Below are 20,756 nucleotides of genomic sequence, written 5' to 3' on the forward strand. Positions count from 1 at the left end.
CGTGTTGTTCAATGTGTCATGATATGAATTTTCTGAATTTAAATTAATAAACATGTTATAAATTACATGTCACTATATCACATTTGTTTCTAAATTATATACCATAAAAACACTCAAGTAATAAAACATAACTAGGCTGACTTGGATAAAGTGTGCTTTTAAAATTTTGTAAAAATACTTATTTTCATACCTGCCCTCTGTGCTCTAGTATTAGGGTGTCCCTCAGGTAAATGCATTCCATTTTATTCTAAAACAGTCATGAAATAAGCTCCCAGAACCCCACAGTATTAAAATTAGAAAATAAGTAAAACTCTTTTGATCCTATGTAACTTTTTAGTTGTTGCAACAAATTACATCAAGTACTCATTCAATTAATAGGAAACTAAAAATGCAAAGTTTCAGAACTTTAAAAGAATAGTTTACAATCCATTTAACTATGATTGACCTGTTTTGACAATTAAAAACCAACCAACCAGATGGCTCATCACACTCAACATACAACTATATTCAGTTGGATGGGGCCGGGTGTGGTAGCTCACGCCTGTAATCCCAGCACTTTTGGAGGCCAAGGCAGCCGAATCACCCGAGGTCAGGAGTTCAAGACCACCCTAGCCAACATGGTGAAACCCCGTCTCTACTAAAAAATACAAAAATTAGCTAGGTGTGGTGGCACATGCCTGTAATTCCAGCTACTTAGGAGGCTGGGGCAGGAGAATCGCTTGAATCTGGGAGGCGGAGGCTGCAGTGAGCCAAGATCGTGTCACTATACTCCAGCTTGGGTGACAGAGCGGGACTCCGTGTCAAAAAATAAAATAAAATAAAGTTGGATGGACCTTTGAACATCAGATGAGGCTCCTTATTTTTACAGATGAAGAAAAAGAAGTTGAGAAATCTTAAGTGACCTGCCCAACATCACATTTGAACACAGGTCTTCTAAATAACAGAGGCCTTCTGATGACTGTATAATGCTGACATGTTTGTAGCATTAAAATTGTAATGTATTACTTTTCCTCTCACTTTTATCCTAATACTCTTCCCACTCTGCCTTGCTCCTTTAAATAGCTGTTCTAGTATTGGCAATGGGTAACCCACTAATAATATACTGTAGGTATCTAAACTTAGAAACCAAAACTATTCTCAGGAGGCAAAATAATACGTCCTTTACTATTTCTGTTATCTTTATTTTTGATTACAGCTAAGATTTCGTCTGTAAGTAGGCTGTGTTGACAAGCAGTGACTCAGCTTGTGAAATAACTGACTTGTTTATAGGTATGAACATTCTACTCATTATTACTAAATCGAGGGAGCGTGTTTATATTATCTCTTACCATGCATTTTATTTAAAAGCATGGATAATAATTCTTAAGAATATTACATTATTTTAATATTTTAAACATGAAATTATACACCTGAAAAAAATGTTAACGTTACTTAACACTTTTTAAAGATTGTTTATTTCCTATTAGAGTGACCTATGGTACAAGAACAATGGACTGCAGGGTCAAAAGATCTAGACTAGACTCCTTAAGTCAAAGTGGCTACTTTTCGTCTAGCTGTGTAATCCTACACAAATCATTTAACTTATCTCTCACTGTCAGGGTCGTAAAAGTAAATATATCCTCCGCTCAGTGGTAGGCTGGGCAGGAGAATCGCTTGAACCTGGGAAGTGGAGGTTGTGGTGAGCCGAGATCGCGCCATTGCACTCCAGCCTGGGCAACAAGAGCGAAACTCCATCTCAAATAAATAAATAAATAAATAAATAAATAAAATAAGAAAAGAAATAAAATATATTCTCCACTCAGTTTTTCTTTCTTTTTTTTTTCCTTCTGTTGCCCAGGCTGGAGTGCAGTGGCACGATCTTGGCTCACTGCAGCCTACACCTCCCGGGTTCAAGCAATTCTCCTGTCTCAGCCTCCCAAGTAGCTGGAACTACAGGCGTGTGCTACCACACCCAGATAATTTTTGTATTTTTAGTAGAGATGGGATTTTGCCATGTTGGCCAGGCTGGTCTCGAACTCCTGACCTCAAATGATTCGCCTGCCTCGGCCTCCCAAAGTGCTGGGATTATAGGCGTGAGCCACGGTGCCCGGCCATCCACATAGTTTTTCTATCAAAGGGGAGAATTTCTTGAAAATGCTCTATGAATTATAGTAATACCATACAAAAATAAGTTACTATTATAGAACTATCAGTTACTACCCTTAAAATATATTTAGGAAATATGCAATTCTTATACACAATGAAATTTATATACTAAAATTTCAATATTTAAATTTTCAAAAGATTATTTTTTGGGGATGCAGGTAAGAGGAATTTCATCAGATGAGGAACATCTGCAAAGATCTTTTGTTTTCTGATTGGCATTCTCACAAGGTTTCAAAACCTGCCTGGAAAGAAAAACTATGTAGATACATAATTTAGAGACAAACCTTTATGCCTTATGTGGTCTTACTCCTTCATTTAACAAATGAAAGAAGAAAAAGAAAGACCAGAAGGGTTAAGCAACTAAGGTAAAGTCAAACCACTGAGTTTTCTGATTCCCAAACTACTGTCCTTTCCACCAGGCCAGTTAATATGTAAATCCCTTTCTCAAAGAGCCTACCAAAATTGTAACTAGCATCATGTTGACATTATTGCCAGTTTTCCCTATATAAATCACAAACTCTTTGAGAATACTCTTTTTATTCCTCTCCCTCCCATCAGTACCTAGCCAAACCTTAAATATATAATACATAGAGGATGCTGGATTAAGCTTAATAAAAACCAATATTAAGCACATGAAAAGATGCTCTGTTATCAGTCATTAGGAAAATGCAAACTAAAAGCAGAAACAGATACCACCACTACACACTTACTAAAATGGTTAAAAAACAAAACTAAACTTAAAAAAAAAAACTGACATTGCCAAGTAAACATACAGAACAACCAGAATTCTTATACATTGCTGTCTAGAATGCACAAACGGTACAGCCATTTCAGAAAAGAGTTTGGCAGTTTTTTACAAAGTTAAACATACACTTACCATATGAAGACATATGTCCACCCAAAAACTTGTATACAAATATTTATAGTAGCTTTATTCAGAATCACCAAAAACTGGAAACAACCCAAATGTTTATCAGCTGGTAAATGGATAAACTGTGGCACTCAGCAATAAAAAGGAATAGACTACTGATAGAAGCAACAACATAAATGAATCTCAAATGCTTTATGCTAGGTGAAAAAATTCCTACCCAAAATGCCACCATACTATATGATTCCATGTACATGACATTCTGGAAAAGGAAAAATATGAGGACAGAAAACAGATCAGTGGTTGCCAGAGCCTGCAGGAAGGGGAAGGGAATTGATTACAAGAGACAACAGAGAACTTTTTTGAGGTGATGAAGAGACAACAGAGAACTTTTCTGAGATGATGGATATATTCTATATTTTGACTATGGTAGTGGTTGTACAACTGTATGTTTGTCAAAACTTACAAAACTGTATGCCTTAAAAGGATGAATTTTTCTATATGTAAATAATACCTCGGTAACACTGATTTAAAAAAAAAAAAAAAAGTCTTACTTATGCCCTTTCATTACCTGAGACCCTAAGTAACTTATTGAGTTTCTGTGGCCTTTATAGTTTTTCTTACCAAGAAAATGGAGGGGCTATAACATTAGTATTTAACTGTTACCAGTGGAGCATGTCCAGGTTCTTGGCGTTATGAACAAAGAATTGGACAAAATGCACAAACGAAGCAAGGAAAAGAATGAAATAACAAGAGCAGAGATGTACTGAAAACGAAAGTACACTCCACAGAGTGGGAACTGCACCAGCAGCAGCTCAAGGGCCTGGATACAGAATCTTCTTCGGTCCAAATACCCCCTAAAGGTTTCCCATTGGTCACTTGGTATTCACCTCATGTAAATGAAGTGGTGCCAAATCAGAGGCTGAAGTGAAGCTACAAAGGTCACTCTCCTATGCAAACATCTGATTGGTTGTGGAAAGCAACCAATCAGAGGCTGAAGTGAAGTTACAAAGCTGCACTTCTATGCAAATGAAGATTTGGCCAGTAATCAGTCAACAACCAACCAGAGGCTGAAGTGAAGTTACAAAGTTACACTCCTTTTCAAACGTCTGATTGGTTGCTTTCTGCAACCAACCAGAGGTACTTTCAATTTTCCATCTGCCATGCAGAAAAGGTAGGGGTCTGCAAAGGGAGTAGCCTCCGGCTCTTTTGTTACTTAGGCATAGAAAGTGAGGGTTTTCCTTTCAATTTAGTTCTAAGAAGTCAGAGTGAAATGGCCTTAAGCTTCCTGAGTCCAGACTCTATTCTCCTGCCTCATAACTACTGCCTCACTTCCAGTATTAAAATCATATTACTCAACTGTAGAAACATTTTTGTGTCATGTCTACTTTTCTTAGAACTCTTAAAATTATATTTGTTTTGTGTTAATGGTAAATAACTAAAGGTAAATAAATATTTCAAGACATGAATTTAAAATGTCAAAATTAAAGCAATATTTCTCGGATATATTTTAATAAGTTGTGGTTGTTAAATATATAATTTTTCACCAATTCTCTTGTTATCACAAAGTACTACAGACATAAAATAATAGATTGTATAAACTGGTGTAAACATAAAGACAATACAAGTAAAATACCTAAACACATAAAAGGACAGACACTATAAAATGAAGGAAATGTATATAAATTCATTGATGGCTTATTTATATTTACTAAAGCAACATGCTGCATCTTTCTGGAGATGAGTTATACAAAAATTCTACTTATTAATGCAGCCTGGAACTAGGTTTATAATCCAGAGCTTCTCTTGATTATTTTATTTTTATTAAATAAGTATTATTTGGAGCACTGTGGATATCCTTAGGAAGATTTCATTAATTCTCAAATTAAAGACATTCTTTATGGTGTTCTCAGTTACTGCACTGTGACTGCCACCAACAGTCATCACTGCCTAGCACGGTGTCACCTTTAGCTTGCAGAACTTCAGCCAAGAAGAGAAGTAAATAGGGAGTTCTCTACACTACAGTTCCTACCAAGCCAAATGCCCACAAAAAAGCCAGTGGTAAAGCACACAGGAAGTAACTAGCTACAAAAGCCACTCACAAGAATATGTTGTATACTGGAAAGGTTAAGAAACCACATCATTATAAGCCTTGTACTGTGGCTCTCAGTGAAAATCAGATCAGAAGTTATCAAATGCACAATGAACTTCTCACTTGCAAATTTCCCTTCCAGCATCAGTTGTGAGAACTTCAAAACAGATCTACACTTCCAGAGTGCAGCCACTGACACTTTTCTAAAGGCAAGTGAGGCCTACCTGGTTAGCCTATTTGAAGACACCCACCTTTGTGTTATCCATATCAAATATGTAACAATTACGCCTAAGGATATCCCGCCAAAAAGACTCATATGTAGAAAATGTGCTAAAATGTATTATGAAAGGAAATATTTTATTCTTAAAAACCAAAAAGGTATGCTGGGCGCGGTGGCTCACGCCTATAATCCCAGCACTTTGGGAGGCCGAGGCAGGTGGATCACGAGGTCAGGAGATCGAGACCACGGTGAAATCCCGTCTCTACTAAAAATACAAAAAATTAGCCGGGCGCGGTGGCGGGCGCCTGTAGTCCCAGCTACTCCGGAGGCTGAGGCAGGAGAATGGCGTGAACCCGGGAGGCGGAGCTTGCAGTGAGCCGAGATCGCGCCACTGCACTCCAGCCTGGGAGACAGAGTGAGACTCTGTCTCAAAAAAAAAACAAAAACAAAAAAAACAAAAACAAAAACAAAAAGGTACCTAATTATATGATTGCAAATGGAAATAAATGGATGAGAGAATAAGGTATTAGCAAGTTTTTCCCCCACTTTGATTTGTATGCAAATTTTTGGTATTAATATTGGGGACAACAAACATTCAAGCAAGTAAAAAATGTTTCCATGAACAAGTTTCAGCAACTAAATTTTATAACAATTGTAAACAAATCTGTTGACTTTTTCTGGGGAAAAAAAAATATTTTTTGCCCCCTAATGTCTATACAATAAAAATCTAAATGCTTTCTGGGCACACAAAGCCTTTGGAATTTTTAGACACAATCTGCCAGAACCAGGCGCCCCATGCATCTACACTAAATTTTTTGCCACTTCCTAAAATGCACTACAAACTTTCTTGTTTTGAACACTATTCCTCCTTCTCTACATAATAATCAAGTCAGCCTTTGTGATTACATTCTCACAGAATCCCCTAGAGAAAGTCAGCTGCTCCCCGCTCTACCCACTTTATTTCCACATTATATATTTGTCTGGTCACCTGTTTGTCTCTTCCACTAGTCTAGACTAGGATCTAGAACTAGGCCAGATTCCTTATTCATCTTTGAATCTCTCTGTAGTAGTTCTTGGCAGCTACTAACTCAGTGTTTAACTGAATGAATTCTATAAAATCAGGAGCCATGGAAATCTACACTGAAAACAATGAAAGTGTATTCATTATTAAATACAAATAAGTATTTAAAAAAGGAAAGGTATTTGTAGTAAACTAAAATGCTTTGGTTGTACTAAAAAATTTCACTGAGGTTGTAAATGAGGTTCATGATTTTTCTGAAGTTAAACCTATAACCTTACCACAGGTATTGGATTCACATCTTTATACAGAAAGATTTTAAGTTCTAGACCTTTTTCTGAATTATGTCACTTAGGCTTTCTTTAATTTTTCTCTACTAGAAAGCCACTTTATTTAATATAAACATGTTATACTAATACTTGAAAATTATTAGTATAGAAGCAGTCCACTACACAGCATCAAATCTAAAGCATCATCATAGTACCACTGACAGGGACAGTCTCTTCTATCCATGTCAACTAGTTCTACACCAGAGCCACAGAAAATCAGAATTATCAAACACATCAAGTTCTCTCAGAAACTATGTCTTAATATGGATCCTGCTTTAAAATAACATTTCACACTGAATCCTAATAAACAAGAAATGTGTTAATCTAGTGAATTATTTTGACAACCACCTATATAAACCAAACTAATTTTTCTCAGAACCTCATTAGCTTAACTCAAAATTTCTTTTACTTCTAATACTTTCACTTGGTTATGTGTTCCAATTTTCTTTTCTTTTTTTTTTTTTTTTTTTTCTGAGACGGAGTCTCGCTCTGTCACCCAGGCTGGAGTGCAGTGGCACAATCTCCGCTCACTGCAAACTCCGCCTCCCAGGTTCACGCCATTCTCCTGCCTCAGCCTCCTGAGTAGCTGGGACTACAGGCACCCGCCACCACACCCAGCTAATTTTTTTTTGTATTTTTAGTAGAGACGGGGTTTCACCGTGTTAGCCAGGATGGTCTCCATCTCCTGACCTCATGATCCGCCCGCCTCGGCCTCCCAAAGTGCTGAGATTACAGGCATGAGCCACCACACCCGGCCTATGTGTTCCAATTTTCAAAGCTGTAACAATAGGTCTTACTTGATCATATAAGAGAACCTGTCAAATCTAACAATAATTTAGGATTAGTGCTATAGACATTAAGATAAGTAGCTGACAGGCTGTAATCAGAACTACAACTTCAAATGACTTGCATAACTAAAATATAATTTCATTTTCATTTAATCCACAAATATTTGTTGAATAACAACAATGTATAGCACATTGTGATGGCCCCTGGGGGAGGATATAGAAATGAAGGTAATAATAGAAATGATGGTAGTAACAGAAGGTGGTAATAGCTAATATCTATTGATAGCTTATTGTGTGCATGACACATTACATGTATTAACTCATTTAATCTTCCCACCAATGCTAGGAGGTAGTTAGAATTATCCTTAATTAACTAAGGTACTGACAGGTTAAGGAATTTGTCCAATGTCAGACAGCTGGTATTTGAATCTAGGGACTCCAGCTGTAGTGTCCTGACTCTGAGGAAACTCCAATCTAATAGAAGGTACTAACTGAAATAACAAATAACTTACAATAAAGAAGCAGAATTTTTCAAATGCCAAAGCTGCTGTAGGATTTTAGGGTTAAGAATATGCAATCGGGTTGAAAGAGGAGAATTTTCAGGCTGGACTTTGCTGGTTGGATAGGATTTTTTTTTTTTTTTTTTTTTTTTTTTTGAGATAGAGTCTCGCCCCGTCCCCCAGGCTGGAGTGCAGTGGTGCAATCTCGGCTCACTGCAAGCTCCACCTTCTGGGTTCACGCCATTCTCCTGCCTCAGCCTCCTGAGTAGCTGGGACTACAGGCGCCCACCACCTCGCCCGGCTAATTTTTTTTTTTTTTTTTTTTTGTATATTTTAGTACAGACGGGGTTTCACTGTGTTAGCCAGGATGGTCTCGATCTCCTGACCTCGTGATCCACCCACCTCGGCCTCCCAAAGTCCTGGGATTACAGGCGTCAGCCACCGTACCCGGCCAGTTGGATAGAATTTTAAGAGCATGTTTTAAAGTACATCAAAACTTGGGACATATATCTCAGTAATTTTTATAAAAACTGTAATCTCTCAACAGGAGGTTATATCAATAACAGTTTTGCATAAATTAAAACATTCATATACATGGATACTTTATGTATGCATGTTTCAGTTTAGTTTCATTAAATGAAAGAAGAGGGCAATTATTACTTCCACGCCTAAGGACAAAGGAAATGGAAGTATGCAGTAAGGTAGAGAGGATACATCTATTTACTCACACTACATCTACATCCATCCCTTCTTACACTATACCAGTAAAAACCAGGCTCAGGAAAAAACATGTTCTTTAGGAATGTTGATGTGAAAGATCACATCATTTTTTGTCAGTCATCTGCCATCACTGCCAAGCACAATCATTTTGCCAAATACTTTTCCACAATGGAGAATGTCTGTATGCTAGATTTGAAAATCTATGTCATAAACCTCATAACAGAATATGCCTCTGCATATCATGCCACCTAAACATGCTGCCTGAATTGAAGAAGGTCCTTAACAGCAAGGAATTTGTTCTAAAAGTAGATGTCTTTTGGAACTTTAATGTACAATAGGTATTTAAATATATATATTTAATGCTCTGTTTTTTACAACCCGTGTTTTTGATACAATATTTTCTTTCTAACTTGGGCTATGACCATACCCTACTATTCTGGAGATGCAGGAACTCCTCCTTTCCATTTGGCAAAAAAAATTACAGTATCTGGGTACTAAAAGACAAAAAATCTATATGACTAATCCAAAAAAGGGAAAACAGAAGATAGGCAAGAATCCTAATTACTCAAATAGTTGTTTTCATGTAAAATCAAAGTCCACCCACTTAAAACTCCTTAAAAACTGGAGGACAAAAAGAAATACTTCATAGTATTCACTCAAGGCAAGGGCACAGAAGTGACACATGAACATATAACAGCACATCTGGGGAACAGCAACTAATGTAGTGGAATGTGGTTTGTACAAAACTAGCTTGGGGCATGAGATAAAAACATTAAGAATCTCTGGTTAAAGAGGATAGACTGAATATAAGGATTTAGCTCTGATGCCTCCTAGTAAAGAAATTTTTGAAAGACTATTAACCCCAAAGAAACAGAAACACAATTTTAAAAGCTAGAAAACAGAATAAGTGGCAATGACAATTACACCTGGGAAGGTTGAATTCCATGTTAGCCTAGAAGAAAGCCAAAGACACCTGGTTTGTATCATATTGACATTTAGTACACCAAAAGACCTCTAAACTCCTTGGAGAACTGGTTGATTCCAGGGTTGGGGCAAGGAAAACATAAGATGGGCTGAAGCATTATGTGGTGTCGGAAAGTAAGGAAGCGAGTGCTCAAAAAGCAAGGATGAGCACTGAAGTCCACCAGAAAAAGCGCTCCCTGGCAAAAATTGGAACAGCTTGATCAACAAAATAAATGATACAGAATTGGATTATAATCCAAAGAATAAATAATCCATAAGGCCATATTGATATAAATAAATAAGTAAATAAATGGGGTGGGGACAAATTCTCCTCACAGAAGAATTTAAATTAATAAATGTAAAAATAATGAGAGAAATAGAAAATCACTATTATTAAGCCACAGTAATAATTGCTGCAGGCAAGATCACAGATAGATGATAAAATTAGTGGGCAGAAATTTAGGGGGAAACAGGATATCTGCATGGTCTCAAAGAATTTGATTTTTAAAAGCTATTTTATTTTTAAAGTTTGACCTGCCTGGTTGAGTAACTTTAAATCAAAGTACTTAATAATTATTAAAGGGAAAAATAGTAAATTCACAGTGGAGAAACCTAGCAGACAGCCTCTTATCCAAGTGATCAAGGTTAACATCACCAGTAGTACGTATCAGCATCATGCGCCCCCCACCAACATAATGCACTAAGAGGAACACATCCCATCTGTGATAATCCTTATTTTTATTCATAACCTCAATCTATTCATGAGAGAGCATCCACAAACCCAAATTGAGAGCCATTCCACGAAATAACTAACCAGTACTCTTCAAAAGTGTCAAGATCTTGAAAATGAAGACTGAAAAATTATCACAGATAAAAGGAAACTAGGAGATATGATAAGTAAATGCAATGTGGTATCCTAAATTTGGATCTTGAAACAAACAAAAACTATGAGAGGGAAAACTGGTAAAATCTGAATAAATTCTGTAGTGTAGTTAATAACATTATACTAAGGTCAATTTCTTCTGATCATCGTTCTATGGTTATATGTTAAGATAAAAAGAAGCTGGGTGAAGGGTATACGGAAACTTTGTACTCTTCCTGCAATTCTTGTGTAAATACATTAAAGCAAACAAACAAAAAAATAAACTAAAGGGCTCAGGAACTGGAAGTTTCAGACACTCTGGGAGTGAGAGTGGAGTCCAAACTAGAACTGACCGAAATCTAAGAAGTAGTAAAAATCCCCAGACCTCCTCTTCTACTCTTCAACCCCTTCTGATAAAAGACTGAACAACCTCTGGAGAGCATATAACAGGATATATCTAGACTAGAGGACAACATGCTCAATTGAATTTGAAGGGTGCCATAATGAAAACTGGGGAATTAGGTTAATCTGCATGCTTAAAGATGAGACCCATATCCCTTTCCTACTCAGCTCTCAAGCTTGTTCTCTCCTGGCAAAAGATGAGAAATTCTGTCTGGGAAAACAATCCAGCACAAGAGAAAAGATGTGTCACTGGGTGCCCTGGTCTAAATGCCTATGTCTCCTCACCCCAAAATTCACATGTTGAATCCTACTTACCAATATGATGATATTAGAAAGTGGGATCTTTGGATGGTGACTGGATCAAGAGGGCAGGGCCCTCATAAATGAGATTAGTGCCCTTGTAAAAGAGGTCCCAGAGAGCTGCCTTGTCTCCTTCCACCATGTGAGGACACAGCGAGATGGTGCTGCTCTGTGAACCAGAAAGCAGGCCTTCACCAGACACCAAATCTGCCGGTACCTTTATCTTGGACTTCCCAGCCTCACTCACAAGAACTGTGAAAAATAAATTTCTGTGGATTATAAGCCACCCAGTTTATGGTACTTTGTTTTTGCAGCCCAAATGGACTAAGACTGGGAGTCTGCAAGGAAATCATCCAGATTTACCATCCTACACAAAAAACCACAATCACACAAAAGCAGAGCTTCCATTCAGCTTAGGGCCTCTCTCTTAAGTAAGCACAGACTGCCAAGGATCATGAGACATCTAAGGAAAGCAACAAATATGAAAGATAAAGACCAAAGCAAACAAACAGAAAAAGGAAATTTGGAAGAAAAAGAATATGCAGACAAAAAAAAAAAAAAAAAACTACCAATATTTCCTAAGAGAGATTAGACACTGCATCCATAAAACAAATATAGGATTTTTTTTTTTTTTTTCAAAAAAAGGAATGGAAACTATACATATTATAGCAGAAATAAGAACTTAGTAGAAGAACTGGAAGACAAAGTTGAGAAAAATCTCCCAGAAAGCAAAGAAAAAAAATGTAAAGAAATGGAAAATAGATGAAAATAGACTAGAAAATTAGAGAAACCCATCAGTAGGCCCAACATCTAACAACAGGAATTGAAAAGAGAGAGGAGAGATAAAATGAAGGAGAGGAAATCAAAGAAATTATTTAAGGAAAATTTCCAGAATTTATGAGGTAAATTCCAGATTGAACAGGAGTAGCAGAATGAATTAAAAAAACAGACATCTAACTACATAATACAAGAATTTCAGAACTCTGGAGACAAAGATTGTCACTCTAGCTTGCAAAGAGAAAAAAAGAAATTTTCAAAATAGTTGAAAAGGATGTTCTAAGCATCTGATCTCAACGTCGACACAGAAAAATAGAAGACAGTAGAGCAATGCCTTCAAAATTCTGAGAAAAAATTATTTCTGACTCAGAGTTCTCTGCCCAGCCAAACTATCCATAAAACAAGAGGGGAGAAAAAACATTTACAGACATGTATAGTCTTGAAAAAATTCTATCCCATCCAGAAAACTATTGAAAGTGGCCCTTCAAAATGAGAAAGTAAACAAAGACAGTCAAAGATACCAGATACAGAAACAGGGGCTCCAAAACAAGACAGAACTGAGAGAATCATTCAGATGACAGTAAGGCAAGTCCAAGACAACAGCTGCACAAAAGTTCTAGCTTTAACAAGTTCAAGTTGGAGCAGGTCAGAAGGCCCTGGGAAAGAGCTTCTCACGAAGTCAAAATTGGTAGGTTTGAAGATAAGCCATTTATACACTTGAGAGATAGTTTGGGCTAAATCAGGGTTTCTCAACAACAGCTCTATTGACATTGTAGGCCTTCTAATTCTTCGTTACAGGAAGCTGTCCTGGGCAGTGCAGAATATCTGGCAGCATACCTGGCTTCTACCCACTAGATGTCAGTAGCACACACCCACACTCTCCTCCCCTCCCCCAACATTGCCAAATGTCCTCTGGCGAGAAAATGGGCCCCAACTGATAACCACTTGGCTAATTTAGTAAGTATACAGAAAACTAAGCAAAGCAAAATTGTTAAAAATTACTAACTCTGGCCTAGCTAACATGGTGAAAATGGAGTCATTATAAACTTTGAAATACTGATGTATCCAGGCTGGGCATGGTGGTTCACACCTATAGCCCTAGCACTTTGGGAGGCTGAGGCAGGAGGATTACTTAAGCCCAGGAGTTCAGGACCAGCTTGTGCAATAATAGTGAAACTCCATCTCTATGAAATACTGATGTATCCAAACGACTTGCAGTATGACAATATTGGGAGTACTGGGCAGGGTTAAAATGTGTATTTGTGTGTGGTTGGGGATAGTGGTAAACCCTCATTTTACTTAAACTGAAAAATACCTTAAACTGAAAAATCAAGAAGTAACACTATAAAAACGCTAGTTTCAGCTGGGCATGGTGGCTCACGCCTGTAATCCCAGCATTTTGGGAGTCCAAGGCAGGCAGATCACAAGGTCAAAAGATCAAGACCATCCTGGCTAACACTGTGAACTCCCATCTCTACTAAAAATACAAAAAATTAGCCAGGTGTGGTGGTGCGAGTCTGTAGTCTCAGCTACTCGGGAGGCTGAGGCAGGAGAATCGCTTGAACCTGGGAGGCAGAGGTTGCAATGAGGTGATATCGCACCCCTGCACTCCAGCCTGGGTTACAGAGCGAGACTCCATCTCAAAAACAAAAATGCTAGTTTCAAATACGGAAGTAAGTATCAAAAGAATGAGTTGAAAGCAGTTGCCCCTAGGCAGCCTGAAATGAGGGGAAATTTGCAGAGACCTACTGTTTTTGTAAATACAGTCATGTGCCATATAAAGACATTTTGGTCAACAATCACAAATATGACAGTGGTCCCATAAGATTCTAAATACCATAGTTTTACTGTACCTTCTGTATGTTTGAACACACAAAGACTTATGATGTATTACAACTGCCTACAGTATTCAGTACAGTAACATGCTGTACAGGTCTCTAGCCTAGGAGCAACAGGTAATGTCATATAGCCTAGGTGTGTAGTAGGCTAAACCGTCTAGGTTTGTGCAAGCACACTGTATCATGTTCAAATGATGTCTAATGATACATTTCTCAGAATAGATCCTCATCATTAAGTGACAACTGACTGTAGTTCTGCAGAGCTATTTAACTCTTATAAATATGTGCATGTATTAAATATAACTTTGATAAAAATTAAATTTAAAAAATCAACTGAGTCCATATTATCAAGGACTTTCCTACTGGTTAAAGCTACCTTGATTTAAAATCAAATAGCTATGTAACTTCGAGCAAGCTACTTAGCATCTTTAAGCCTAGTTTCTTCATGTATAAAATGGATAATGAATAATAGCTAATACTGTCATACTGTCAAATGAGATAACGTATGTAAACTGGTTAGCATAGTGTCTAGCACATACAGTTTACAAATAGTACCTATCATTCAAATTGCAATCAGAGGGTAATAATTATAAACTTTAAAACAGGTAAATCTTAATCTCATCTGTTTTAGAAAGTAACCCTGGCAGTTGTGGGGAGGTTGATTAAGAAAGGAAAGGCCTTGGAAGCAGAGTGACCAATTAGAAAGGCTACACATTGGAGAAAATACAATAATTAGACAAAGGCAGAGCCATGGAGAGAAAGATAAGGATACAGAGACATCTTCTGAGTGGTGAACTATATGTGAGAAAAAGGAAAAGAGAGGAGTCAAAAACTGTTCTAACTTAAGCATATAAATAGATGGCGATAACACTAACTGAAACAGGAGAACACCAAGAATTGGGTTGTGAGAAGGGAAGGAGAAATAAGTTTGATATTACTTATATTTAATTTGTGGGTCCTAGAGTACAACCAAGTACAGATATCCAGTATGCAAGTGGAAATCTGAATCTAGAAGGGGGCAGGGCTGGAGATATAAATGTGTAAATCACAATCAAAGGTTGAAGCTTTGATCCACAAGTGGATCCGATTACTCAAGGCAAGTATACAGAGTAAGAGGAGAGGGGAAATAGGAAAACTGTGAGCACAAAAAAATAACACTATGTAAACACTCCCAAAACTACAATCAGATCATCTCAATTTCTGTTTTTGAAAATAATGTACATGCTCATTTTTAAATATGAAAGTCTAAATATATATCCCAATAATCCAGAAATCGCAACTCTTAATATTTTAGTGTATTCCTTCTAATCTTTCAACGCATTTAACCCTAAATTGTTCATTTTTTCCTGGACAAAATTAGAATCATATACAACTCTGCATTCAGCTTTGCTTTCATTCATTAAATGAGCATTTCCAATGATATCTAAAATACTGACTTTTATTAAACACTCCAATTTGTTTAAAACACTGGCAGGTATAACTTGACAAACTTGTCTCTTGAGAGTCAACAACTGAAATTTAAGAAAAAGGCTCATTTTAAAAGAATCACTAAAATCAAGAATGACAATTGCAGCACATTTCCTCAGGTAATTTAATTAGGAGAAATAAAATTAAAAGAATATGCATTTGACATGTTCCATAATAGATAATGACGAATAGATTTTATAAAAAGTCAGACAATAGAAATAAAAATAAGTTGTTTTTGCTATCAATGTGTCTTATGTACTCTGAGGTTGCTGTGAAGCTCAAATGAGTTAATACAAAGCACAACCAACAGTATCTGGTATATAAATAAATGCTCAATAAATACTGGTTATTACTATCATCATCATCATTAGATGCCAAAACCAGTTCCAGACAGAAGTAGTGACTGCATGAAAGACAGGAGAAAAAAACCCAGAGATAAAGAATTTACATTTCTACTCTTTTTCCTTCATTTTTTCCATTTTCTCTGGATTTACAGAGTCTATGAGCACTACTTAAAGTACTGCAGTTTAAGTATTATTTTTAAAGCATCAGTAAATATGCACCTTATCCTTGATCATTCTATAAGACATTTGAGAGAACAAATTTTTCTATTCTAAGTTTTTCCTATTTGGGAGAATACAATAATATGCACAGTGAGTACTCAATGAATATTAATGACACACATCCTTATAAGAAAACAGAATAACAAAATAGCAACCAAACAGTAATTAAAATTGGGATGATATTAAAAGAGACCTCAAAGCAGAAATCAATATACTACAATTCAAAGACACACAGCAGAATGAAACGGGTGAAAAGCTCTGTTCTTCACCGCAATGAACAGATACCACTCTCTTTGCTCTTTCTGGGTACAACAATTTAGGAAGAATACTAAAAACCCTGGATTATGTCCAAAAGAGAGGAACTAAGAAACAGTTAAAGAACTGAGGATGCTCAGACTCAGAACAGAAAAGGTTAGTTCTCGGGCTGCCCTCTCCCATCTTCAATGATGAGAAAAACTATCCTATGGGAAATGCTTTAACATTTCTGTAAGGCAACTATCAAAAGATGGCAGCTATAGAGATCTAGACTTCTCTCAACTCAAAAACTTAAAAATAACAGATCTCTTCTAAGACAAAGATGTTATCAAAGATTAGTCATGAAAGTATGTATTAAAGCAAAAGTTGGCCAATGATGCTGTGGAAAACCTCCAAGGACAGGATAATCGGTTAGAATGCTAAATTTACTTACAACTCTGTCACCACATCAACAAATATTTACTGAATATCTGCTCCGGGAAAGACGCTGTCTTAAACCTATAGTACAAAACCTACAAAAACAAAAAGCAAAGAAAGAGAAACATACAAAGTCTTTGCTGTCAAGGAATTCACCACAAATAATACATAAACTGTAGATTACAGTTTCAGATCATAATAGATGTCGCCAAGCACGATCTAGTAATTGCCAAATGAATTCTATTCCTACATTAAGGTCTTCTAAGAGGGAGAAATCTCTAAGGTTAAAATGGTCAGAAAAGGCTACTTAGAATAAATGAGATATGAGGTACTTATGGAAAAATGTGTATGAAGGTTTTGAACAGGAAGGAGGGGGCAGCACAAATAGAAGTGAAATGCAAGTTAGAGAGAAACCTGTTTGACCACATTAAAAACCTGTTTCATGGGAGAAGAGATAAGCTGGAAGGACAGGTTGTGGCCAGAATCAATTGTACTGGGCCTTAAATACCAAGCTAAGTAATTTCAAATTTATCCTGCATACAGTCTCTGTAGCAACTACTCATCTCTGCTGTTGTAGCCATACAAAATACTAAATAAATGGCATAGCTGTTCCAAGACTAAAATTTGAATTACATATTATTTTTATGTGTCAAGACTATTATAATTCTTTTGACTTTTTTTCTTCAACAATTCGAAAATGTAAAACTCATTCTTAACTCACAGGCCATACAAAAACAGGCTGTGAACTGATCTGGACCACAGGCCGTGGTTTGCCAATGCCTGTACTACACTAAGCTGTCTTCTTCAAGAGTCCTCTAAAGGTACATTTGTCCTTGAGTTTCAGGGACCAAAATATATTATTCACTGAACAACTATACACACCAACACATGCACGCACACATGCCCACATCTAACCAAGATCTAAATCTAGCAGGGGTCAGAAGTTCCCTATACAAAGGTCCTCAAAAAAAAAAAAAAAAAAATCTTTAGATTATTGATAATAAGCCATTAAAATAAATGCAAGAAATTTTTTAATTTGCCATTTATTTTCACATATATGTGTACTTAGAGAGTTATAAACTATTCTTACAGAGCCTCTAAAGTACATGCAGGGCTCTGTAAAATAGAGTATAATCAAGGGAATAGTAGCAAAGGAAGTGAGTTCTAGCATTAGGTCTGCCATTTACTCATTATTTGACCCTGAACAAGTCACTTTCAATCTTCTGGGCCTAACTCCCTCAACTGTAAAGTGGAGGGGTAACTTAGATGATGATTATGCTTTCTTTTAGCTCTAGCACTGTATGATTCTACTACTGTTTAAAAGGACCTGTCCGGGAGCTTCAAGGATCACGCAAAAGTGCTAATTAAGAATACAAAAAAGAAGAGAAAGGCCTTGACTAAATGAGTGGGCAGATAGGACAAACAGGTGGGAAAATGACCAGAAAAGTGGAGTATCACTAAAATCAAGAAATTGTTTTTTTAAAAAAACTATCAAATCCTGCAGAGAATTCAAAGAGCAGAAGAGGCAAGAAAAAAAAGCCAAAGAATTTGGTCATTTAAGAGATAACTGGTGACTTTCAGAAAAAGTTTCCAGTAATCCAGAAGCAAATATGGAACTGGAGGCAATCACTTTAATAAAGAATGAGTGTGGCCATCAAAGAAGAAAAAGCTAGTTGGCTAGCTATAAAAGGTAAGCACCACAGATCATGCTTCCAGGAATCATGAAAAGAACCAGGGAAAAAGAAGACTGAAGATGAGACTAAGGAACAGACAATAAAGGCATATGGTCCATAAAAAGAAGAAAGGGAAAATAAATAAGTTGTGATTAATTTAAAGCCTCAGGGAAGGGATTTAATCTTAAAAGGACAGGCATTTAATCTTTAAACTTCCATTGCTGTTAGCACTTTTTACACAATAGATGTTTCTGCAAAGCTCGGTATCTATTATTATATCATGTTTTCTATAAATCAAGTTATTAGGCAAATAAATCTAATGGTGAGTTTTCTGAAAGCAGAGTTCCACCTATATGATATTTTTCTAATGGTCAAAAAATTGAGAAAGAATTTTGTTTTTTATAAAAACGAAAACCGCAATAAGAAGCTCTAAAAGGAAATACACATTTATACCTTTCTTACAGCACCTATCACTTCCTTCTTTGCATAAGAATTACTTACGTGGTAAAGTACCTAGTCCCTAATTGGAGTTCAACAAACACTAGTGTTCCCTTTCTTAGTAGCTCAGAAAGTTCCCAAGGCAAGAATTCTGATTAACTCATCTGTTTATCTGCTTTGCAGAGTTGGTGACGCTTGATGAACAAATACTGACACATAACTCTCTGCCTTTTACAAAAATCGTCCTTGCAAAACAACTATCACTGTCCATCTGACAAAGCTGGGAAAATACTCGTATCATACAGGTACATAACTCCAATAATATCACCTTTGCATACTGTCAGAGCTTGCTTAAGTAGCAAACAATTGCTACAAAACAAGTAAAACAGGCACAAAAAAATTTAAGAATCTGTAATGATCACTCATAAATTTCAAGATCCCACACAGCTAATTTCAATCCAACACTTGTCTCTATTTAAGGTATATGAGAAATAAAAATCCAAAGCATTAGCCTGATGATCAGCCAGTTAAAAATACACATTTGAATACGCCGAAGATATTTATAAAGCCAACAGAGATACTATTAATATGTTGAAATTCGCTGGCCAGTGCTGGATTCTACCCTTAATCTTCTACTACTATTCAAGAGAAGCCAAGTAGTCAAGGCTTCTCGTATCACTTGCTTTTAAGAATTTAAGAAGTCACTCAAATTGGCATACACAACCCAACCTCAAAAAAAAAAAAAAAAAAGAGTTCAGCTCTCCATACGGTAATGTTCTCCTGTCTCCTTCCTTTACATTCATGTCCCATGTACTACTTTTCCACGATCTTCGGTAGGCCCCATTTAGGCAGGCCAATAGTACTACCAAGTAACAGGAGTTGAAAAAAAGTCGTAACAGTTAAGTCTGCCCTCCCACAGATCTCATTTGGGTGTAGATTTCACAAGCGCTGAAAGCTATACGCTGCCACTGTCAAACCCAGAAGCAGCACCGTCACCCTGCCGTGCCCATAGGCAACTGTTCCAGAATGTTTTCTTTGAAATGATCTCTCTCGGCTCGACACGTTAAACAAGAACTTAAAAGGCCACTTTCTCCCCTAAAGGAGAACCTGATTCCTTCCCGTCCGCTCCTTTATTCGTCCAGCCCCATAAAACCCGAGGCGGGAGGTCCGCTCCCCGGCCCCTAGAGCCAGAGGGTCTCCCAACTGCTCGCCGCACCCACCGTCCACCCCCGACTGCCTCACGCCTCCTCATTCCCCCACAGGGAGCCTGCACCTCGGCCGGGCCCGCAGCCGAACCCCGGCCCAGGCCTGTGTTGCCTCGAGCGGCCGCAGGCCTAAGGCCTAACCTCCTCCGGGGCCCCTCACCTCTTTCGGGACCAGTTGGTTCTCCTCGCCGGGCACCATCGCTGACTCCGGCCGCTCCTCTCCGCCCTGCCGGGGGAGGGTGGAGGGTGGCGGCGGCTCGCTAGCTCAAGAGAGAATGGCAGCGGCAGTCATCCTCTCCGCCGCCTGCGCTCCAGCAATCGCGGAGGCCTCAGCCTGGGCCTCAGACACCAACGCGCAGACACCGACCCAAGGCTCTGCCGCCGCCGCCGCCGCCACCACCGCCGCCTTCGTCGTCGGCCCCTCCCCCAGCCCGCTGCAATCAATGGAAAAATGGCGGCGGCCGCTCTCGCGAGAATTCGGCCCGTCGGGCTCCAAGCCCGGCGCCTGGCGCCCCAGATGGTCGGCGCTTGTCGCTAGCTTCTAGTCACCTCGGCTCTTCCTCAGCCCCGGGAGATACAGAATTGGCGAGACAGCCATGCAAACGCTTTTCGTTAGAGGGGAGCTGGACGTTCCATCTCGGGACTCCCTCTGCCGGCCGGGGAAGGACCAGGCCCACTGTCCTCCCTGCCTTCTCGGGCTCTTCGGACTCTGCCCTGCAGGGAAAGACTCGAGCCGAAAGCTCCATCTCTAACCCTAGCAACTCATACCCTTCTGGCTTCCCTTTAGCAAAGCGCCTGGACGTCATCCCCTTTTCAGATACCCCAGGCCTCGTCCTGGTAGAGACACCACCGCGGGCCACCTCCCGGCCCCCGCCCTTAGACACGGCTCTGGCCCTTCCAGTCAGAATGGACAGCG

At 38.2% G+C, this 20,756-nt stretch overlaps 1 protein-coding gene across 7 annotated transcripts in view; it reads right to left on the bottom strand.

Moving 5' to 3' along the window:
* USP47 (ubiquitin specific peptidase 47) overlaps positions 1-20,273 on the bottom strand; it is a 123,322-nt gene extending 103,049 nt beyond the window's left edge. For 2 of the 7 annotated variants that reach the window (XM_055282411.2, XM_055282406.2), the window contains exon 1: positions 20,001-20,273. In XM_055282411.2, coding sequence (XP_055138386.1) covers positions 20,001-20,039 — 39 coding nt within the window. In that variant the 5' untranslated portion in view covers positions 20,040-20,273. The remainder of the gene's footprint in view (positions 1-20,000) is intronic. The other 5 variants (XM_063641987.1, XM_055282408.2, XM_063641989.1 and 2 more) reach the window with 4 other exon arrangements.
* Between the last annotated feature and the right edge of the window lie 483 nt (positions 20,274-20,756).

Source organism: Symphalangus syndactylus, chromosome 6 (assembly GCF_028878055.3).
Source record: "Symphalangus syndactylus isolate Jambi chromosome 6, NHGRI_mSymSyn1-v2.1_pri, whole genome shotgun sequence".
Classification (NCBI taxonomy): Eukaryota; Metazoa; Chordata; class Mammalia; order Primates; family Hylobatidae; genus Symphalangus; species Symphalangus syndactylus.